The 8,487-nt window shown below is 41.2% G+C and overlaps 1 protein-coding gene across 1 annotated transcript; it reads left to right on the top strand.

Annotated features, from left to right (window-relative positions):
- Positions 1-5,947: 5,947 nt before the first annotated feature.
- On the top strand, positions 5,948-6,989 carry svbp (small vasohibin binding protein). The gene is made up of 3 exons (XM_031875954.1): positions 5,948-6,066; positions 6,336-6,470; positions 6,581-6,989. The coding sequence occupies exons 2-3, from the start codon at positions 6,357-6,359 to the stop codon at positions 6,665-6,667; spliced, it is 201 nt and encodes a 66-aa protein (XP_031731814.1). The 5' UTR covers positions 5,948-6,066; positions 6,336-6,356; the 3' UTR covers positions 6,668-6,989.
- Positions 6,990-8,487: the final 1,498 nt, after the last annotated feature.

An 8,487-nucleotide genomic window follows, 5' to 3' on the forward strand; every position in this document is an offset into this window, starting at 1 on the left:
CCCCCCCCCCCCCCCCCCCCCCCCCCCCCCCCCCCGCCCATCTACACACCTGTTCCCACTTCCCTCATCTGCCCTCTGCATTTGTCCCCCACCTGCATCTCATTCCCATCTCATCAGCCTCGCAGTTCATATACCGGCCCAGATCCATCTATTCACTGCCAGTTCGTCCTAGTTGCGCAGTCGCTTTGTTGCTTCTTGTTTTATGTTTCTTTGACGTCATTTTCAGCCTCTACCTGGTTGCTTCGTGTCTCTCTGATATTTTGTCGGTGAAGGCCGGGGAGAACCCCCTACAGTTTGGGCCCCCAGGGGCCTGTGTCCGGTAGACCTGTGCAGTAATCCATCAATGGTCACCTCACGTCAAGAGGCCGTGGTGACACCTTTTCAATATCCTGCTGCAAATTTCCCTGCTGCTCTTTGTCCGTCTGTCTTTCTGTTTCTGGTTGTGCCTCTCTCTGGTCTCAGTGAGTGTGAGTGAGAGCACATCATGCTGTCACTTCAGACCCTGTCATGCCAAAGTTTTCATCTGCAATATATAGCTTACATTGTTTTGTTTTCTCTCCCTGATCACTTTGTCTATCTGGTTCACTGCTGTGAAACTGACCCACCTTTTATAGCAACATCAACTTTAAGAACACAATGAGTAGAACCTGCACTATGAGGTAGCATACAGTTTGTCACTCAGTCCCTTTTTACATTTGTCAAATTAAAGTGCATTGTATAAAAAAAACACGGCATGTAAGTAACAAAGGTTAAGTCTCCAAAAATGGACTTGATTGCTGTGATACTGGAGAGTTGAATCCCCACTAAAGGCGAGACTTGACTTTTGACTTCAAGCTAGTTTCAGTCTAGTGAAATCCCAGAACTAAGAAAAAATAAGACTGGCAGTTCTTACAAAGCCACACAACCTGAATATTTGATTATTGAAAGAACTGCCATTTAATTTTAAGAGGCAGTATTTAGGTCTGAAAGACTTGCAACTCAATCTCTATCATTCTTAAAAAAACCTTTGACTGGACTTGGACTCAATGAGGGCTTTAGTCTCGACTTGGACTTGACCTCAAGGACTTGAGACTTGATCTCATGAGGCTTAATCTCACAGTCTTGAGACTTGACTTGGACTCTGTCTTGAGAAGAAGACTTGATTTGGGATTTGCTCTGACACACTTGAGACTTGAAACTTATGACCATCCAATAAATACCTGGGATGTTTGCCCTCAGGAATAACCACATCATTAACATCCTCTTTCACACCTTAGCAGATTCTGCTGAGGCGCCCCTGAGCAAGGCACTCATCTCTGCGGGTCCTCCGTTGTACCAGGCAGCTATACCTGTAACTGTAAATGTGTAGCGGAGTGGTGTTAAGACGGCATTAAATCTGAAAACATTTCCCGGCGTCAAAAAAGAAAACCTCAAATACAAGCTGACAGGATTGTGTGTGTGTGTGCGTGTGTGTGTGTGTGTGTGTGCGTGTGTGTGTGTGTGTGTGTGCTGCATTACACACACTGACCCCTGCTTGTCAGGTCATATCCTGTCCATATCTTTTACTCTTTTTTTGTTTTTTACTGGTTGCTGCTTGCTGTTTGCTTTGGCTGCAGCAGGTCTATCGGGGTTCAGGTGCGAAGAGAGCGACAGAGCGAAGGCTTTTGTGGTTGCGTGTACAGTAAGCGCATGTGTGTGTGTGTGTGTGTGTGTGTGTGCAGTTATTTTAGGCACAGTCCCCGTGGTTGTTTATTTTTAGTTTTGAAAGACTGCGTGTGTGTGTGTGTGTTTGTATGCATATGTACATGTCTATGGGGATTTGTACACACCAGGCTGTCACACACGTGTGTGTGTGTGTGTGTCTGTGTGTGTGTCTGTGAGAGTGTGCGCGCTGGTGTATGCGTGTGTGTTTTTTGGCAGTGCACTGGCGAGCGAGGGCTAGGAGGTTGTGGTGAGTTTGTGTGTTCAGGGACGCTGGTGTGAAAGAGCAGTCAGAGCTGTGCTTTCCCCCCGGAGAGAGAGTTTAATTTGGAAGAACAAGGCCTCTAACACACACTTGTGCCGCTGCCGTCTCCCTGGCCCGTCTCTCCGCACCTCATCCCTCCCCTCCCCGGCACTCTCTGCCACCCTATAAAACTTTAACCATCTCTCCATCTAGTCTTCCCTCACTTCTTAACCTTTGCATCTCTTTTCCTCCTCTGTCTGCCACAAGTTCCCTCTGAAACGAATAACAGGTTGGCTTTTGCTGCTGGACATATGCTCATTTTCATGTTCATATTTGTATTCTGGGTTTCCACTAAAACATGTTTACATGCTTTAATGTTCATAAAACACATTATTTTTCTCATACTGTCTGTCGGAATATACCTGTATTCACCCGCTGTCTGAAACGCTCCGTTTAAGCGCCTGTCTCTTTAAGACCCACCACAGTCTGCTCTGATTGGCTTTTGAGAAAAATACAAGATAAGATAGAACTTTATTAATCCCAAAATACATTCTTGCCAGAGTTTGATCAAAGATTACAAAAGAAGAATAACACAAAACTATAGAATAAAATATACACATATATGAACAATAGAATAACTGTTATTAAGTGTAAAATAAGTAGTACTGACACTGCAAAATTCAACTAAATTAGAAAAATATATGATTAGATTAAAGATTAAATACAAGAGTAAAAATATAAAGTGTATAAGAAGCCTTACTGACATCAGTTAACTTATTTCAGTTTGTGGGTTGGTAGACACCCAAAAACTGTGTTCAAGCACTGCAAAGGTATTTCATGATATGTCCCCTTTAACATAACATACTAGTTATTTTGCCTTTTTATTTTTGTAGTTTACCCAACTGCAAACATGTATCTCATTTTCAGACCAACCACCTGGTTCACCTTTGACCTTAAGGGTACTTTACGTCGTTGTGCGCAGACAGTTTTGCTGTTCAATGAGGAACGATTGGCACATTTTGAATATATTTACTTTCTTCTTCTACTCACAAAAAGAGTGGTTTAGATAATCTGTTTGCAACCTGTGTGATCGTCTGATCTGTTTCTAATCAAACTTCTCTGTAGCCATGTTGCAGTTTTTTCTCAGCTCTCAGCATTTACTTTGGTGAGTAAAATGTTATCACAACTGAAATTATGGTCAAACAAATGAAAAGGCTCGAGTTGTTATAAAATGGAATCAACCTTGTTCTCATGCATGACATGTACCCTACTGTATCATACTTTTAACAAAGTAGTAGTTTGTTTATTTAGTCATGCTTCCGAACTAATGTAACATCATCTGCACAATATTACCAACATGTCGGCAGGGTCATTAAGGTGCCGTGTAGTCGCTCGCTTCACCTGCACCACCTTTGTCCTGTGATGTGTTGCTGCGTTTGGTTCAGTCATGGGTGTTTGTGCTGTGACTGGCCCAGAAACAGCTTGTCAATCAAACAGCGTGGTCAGTACTGTGACGTCTTTCACCTTGGGTTTTCTCTGGGTGGTGTGCTTTTCAGACAGCCATGATGACACCCTGACTGCCCAGTTTGTCTTCTTTTTTTTTGTTTTTTCACATTAACTTTTTACATCCTGAAGTTTTTTCCCCCTCCTTTGAACTCTGGGGGTTTGTGGCAGCACATTTAACTTTAAGGTGAAATAACTAGTGTGTTGTATTAAAGGGGACATATCAGGAAAAATGGACTTTTTCAGTGCTTGCTCACATTTGGGTATCTGGAGAGTCTACCAACGCACAAACTGAGAAATACTCAGTCCGTTTTTTTGTGGGCCGCCTAGATCCAAAAACATGTGATTCAACAAGCCAATCAGATTTGACTCCCCTTCCTATGTCACATGCAGGCTTATTAACTTATACCGCCCCCAGTGTGACTATCTCCACCCTCGATTTGAGAACTACCTTTGCAAAGGTGCACCATATTTTTCTCGCTAGCCAATCAGAGCAGACTGGGTTTGTTTTCATACGGGGTTCTTAAAGAGACAGGTGCTAAAACGAAGCGTTTCAGACAGAGGGTGAATACAAGTATATTCAGAAAGACAGTATGAGAAAAATAATGTGTTTTTGTAAACTTGTTCTAGCAGAAAAACAAAATGCAAGTATGAACCTAAAATGAGCACGACATGTCCCCTTTAAATGCTGACAGAGAGCTGCAAAGCAGACAAAGGTATTCCTGTATATTCAACTTTTTCAAGTGTTTTTACCAAAAAGCAGTTGAGGGACCACATTAAACTTCTGCTGCTGATTCCCCAGCTTTATAAAAGTGTGTGCTTTTCCTTATGCTGCTGTGCATATGGAGCAGCAGGCCTGGCTGTTGTCTGCAGCGTTCAGCAGGAGTTGTTTTTGGCAGGATATTATTTCGAGGGAGAGCACTCTCCTGTAGTTGGAGGATAAATCCAGGTAAACCGTTGGTATGCCGCACCATAAATCTCCATGGCGTAGCACTGCCAGAGGGCACACATGCACAAATTCAGACTCGAGTTCACAACTATCAGACTATCAGAGTTGTCAGGTAGTTTGGTCTGAGAGGTACGATCTACCTCATTTTGTATGTGAGAGTGTTTAGTGATTCTGTCCCTTCGTAATGACTGTTTTGGTTTCTGAGGTGATGAATGTGTTCTGGACCACCCCTCAGCTGGTGTCGGGCTCACTCCTCACTCAGCTGATTTATGCACTGAGGAGGTGCCCTGAGAGGAGTCTGTACAGTCTGTGTGTGTGTGTGTGTGTGTGTGTGTGTGTGTGTGTGTGTGTGTGCGTGTATGATCTGAGTCTGAATCAAAAGTGGAAATAGGTGGAAAACACTTAGAAAACCGTTTCATTTTCTTAATATTCTCCTGTCGAACTCTCCTTTCCAAAAGTACCATCACAGTCAGACACACACATCAGGTCAATGTTGAATGACATCACGATGCCCGAAATATCTGTGCTAATGCAAACTCATGCGCAATCCAATGAGTATAGCTGGGCTATTAGACGAGAGCGACATCTTGTGGTCGGACCCAGTTAGCAGGCAGTAGTAGGTGGTTAATACAATTTCACTCTTTCCTGCTGCTGCTTTTGTTGGGAAACCTCTGGGAGCCAACCTCCACCCTGGTGGTCCTACAGACAGACAGCACAGTGTTTATCCTGAAAGATGAATCGGTTATTCATATAGAATTTCAAACTGGCGGGCTTCATTTGTTCCAATTCACCCAACTCACAAAAAACTGACACATGTTTAGCTGTGCAATTTGTACTGTAGTTTGAATTGATAAGGTTTGCCACCTCCGTAATACAATGAAGGAGAGTGGAATTTCATGTGTGAAGCTCACAGCAATGAAGTGTAAATGTTGCTGTAAGCAGCAACATTTCTTAGTTACCGAGTTCACTGTGCACAGCTTTCATAATGTTTTCCAAGATAGATTTCTTGGTCATTTCAGATTAGTGGAACATGAACATTGTCTTCCAATTGCACACACTATTTAAACTTATCCATTATTATTTGCTCTTCTACCTTATTTTGGGAAGTTATGAACATGCAGGCTCTTCTGGGATTTCTTCTCCTGGCTACTTTAACACTAAATGGATGAATGCTCAAAAAGCATTACTTCATTATGTGCTCTTTGTGGTCCGTATACGGCACATTTATATTGATAAATTGTAAAAAAAATTAAAAAATAATAACATTAGAAAAATAAGCAAGGAAATCTAGAATTTGTATATTGATTTGCATATTGTTGACATGAAGGGTTGTTTTTCATGAATGTTTGAGTATACTGTATGAATATAAAGAACTTGAGATGAGATTACTTAAGGGAAGGACATGTTGAAAATACAGATAGTTATGTTTTTTTCTTTCTTTTTTTATTATCTTATATTTTTTCTTATGTGTATTAATTCATTATTTTGAAGACAGCGGCGCTGGATGGCGGTAAGGCGGAAACAAAACCAGCCGGAACCTTTGAATTAAAGCTTGACGGCGAAAGCCGGATTTGTTTATTGGTGACACCTGTGAACAGCTGTCGGCTGAGGACTAGCTACATCCACCTCTCCGGCTAACTCAACCTTAAATCAACTTATATTACTGTTTTCCGCCGTTTTATATCCCACGGTAGGAGCACCGTTAACTGGAACACAACTGTTATTGCGGGTTTGACTGTTACTCTGTAAACTAACAGCTTAAGCTAACATTAGCGTTAGCTTACTGGAAATGGCTCATTTACTGTTTCTGTATGCTAGCGATATGCAAGTTATATTATTCAAATTGAAAATAATTATGAATGACAAACATGTCGCTTTGGGTTGTTTGTATATGTATAGATAAGCAAGCTTATTTAACAATAAGTGTCAGACATATTGTATTTATCTTAAACCTCCCAGGTTGATTGGAGGACCGTCGCCATGGAGCCAGCCTGCCGTAAAGACAAGCCGAAGCTGAACTCCACCCCGACCAGAGGAGACCGAGCCCGGCAGAAGTCTGCACAGCAAGAGCACAAGCAGCGCCAGAGAGCCGAGGTGACCTAACACCACACAGTCTATTCTGGTAGTAAATGTGATGTGTTCCACTTTCCTTCTCGCTCCTGTATGACCAGCTGCGTCCGCTGTCTTCCCTTCTTGATTTGCAGATTTATGCCTTGAACAAGGTGATGACGGAGTTGGAGCAGCAGCAGTTTGAGGCCTTTTGTAAACAGATGCAGTCACAAGGAGAATGATGAGACCTGGACCAGGACCCTGCAACAAGGCCCCATGTACCTTCATACAATCAGACGGTTATACTCACACTGACGTTCAATAAGACAATCGTTGCTCTCGATGGTTTACGTCTCAAATTCCTGCTTCAGATAGCAGCTTCAACAAAGTCTGAGCCTAACCCTGAACTCTGGAGTTGAACATTCCCGACGTGGAACACTGAAGATGAAAAGTATTGGTTCAAAAAGTGTATCGATCGGAGACATGATTTTAACCTCACAATCTGATCCAGTGGTAATGTGTGTGTCAGGATTTGCACGTTAAATAAATGTATTTTAAATTGGATCTTGGCTCATCAGCATTATTTCAGCTACTTCAACTCATGTACTAAATGTAAACACAGTCACTGCGATGTTGGTAAAACATGTTCAGACTGTAAACTACCAATCACATCAGGAGGTTATTATTCATTGATCCTCCGGGTCTAAAGCTTCATGTTGACTTCTACTGTTTATACAGAGATTACACAATTAATGTGCAGTAAACATTCAAGTAGAAATGCTTTAGTGTCGAGTATAATATTTGAATGTGATGTCAGAAAAATGCTGTTCAAGGAAATGAGAGGACAGCGGATAACACTGGTTAGTTAAAATAGTCCTAAATAACAAACTAATATGGACGCAGGATTTATAATCTGACAAACAGGAAACCTTTGATAAAGCGGGAATAAAAGGGCGTGTCTGGGTCAGGTTCACCAGAGTTTATGGATCTGAAACCCAGAGGTTTCCTCATCTCTGGGTTTTCACTAGCCCCACTTTCTGATTCAGGGCCCTGAATATACCAGAGTATTGTTGTAATGCACTGACCCATTTTTAGCTGAAAGCATTGCAGGTAACATGTGTCCAAACAGCAAGAACTGGGAGCAGAGTTGCATATTTCCTACAGACACGTGAGGTCGGCGATCATCCTTTGTAATCTGTATGTAAAGGGTTAACTGAGCTTGTATGCTATTTTTTTCCTACAATACTGTTAACTCGCATAAGAGGCAACGATGTTAATAGCTCTGGAGCGGCGAAACATGATGGAAGACAGAAAACCAGCTGTTGTAAGAACAATCAGTCTGTCGAGAAGGAAACTTGTTTTTTTTGGAACTTGTTTTATTTAAAAGGTTTAAAAGTTTCTTTAAGATCTTCACAATGTGTAGTTGTCTTATAGGAAGACCTTCTTTCAGTGGTCTAGGATTCAAACTGCCTGTCAGTGGGTTTAGTGGGAATACTTGTTTGTAGTTTTTTCACCATTTTTCATTAATTTAACATCTAAAAGTTGATCCAGAAGTGAAATTTGTGTCAAAGAGAGAGTTGGAATTCTTTCCAGCTTTTCTAACTCACCACCACTGAAGCTCAGAGAGATGGAGTAGTTACAGAGCAGGTAACACTCTCAACACATGTGCCATGCCATGTGGATATTTCTGCTTCATGTGCTTCATTTTCCAAAATGTTGGTCTGTTACTCTAATATATATATTTATACTTTTTACTTTCTGATAAATGAGTTGATACAAATTATTTATTGGTTAAAATGCTGATGTTTCTCAATGTAAATAATAAATCATCATGTCTGCACTTAGAAATGTCAGTAGTCTTTAATAAACCGTCTTGAGTTTCTCAATTTAACATAAGCATCAATAAAAGCCTTTCAGTCAACCAGAATAATATTTAATCATTTATTAATAAGGAATTATGTAACACATTATATGAAGGTCATGTCTATAATGCTTAATAAGCACAATCTAAACACATAATGCATAAAGCTTCATAACAAGGCATCCTATAGGATCATCTCAT

The sequence above is a fragment of the Anarrhichthys ocellatus genome, unplaced genomic scaffold, assembly GCF_004355925.1.
Source record: "Anarrhichthys ocellatus isolate YVR2014 unplaced genomic scaffold, GSC_Weel_1.0 scaffold100, whole genome shotgun sequence".
In the NCBI taxonomy this organism is placed as follows: domain Eukaryota; kingdom Metazoa; phylum Chordata; class Actinopteri; order Perciformes; family Anarhichadidae; genus Anarrhichthys; species Anarrhichthys ocellatus.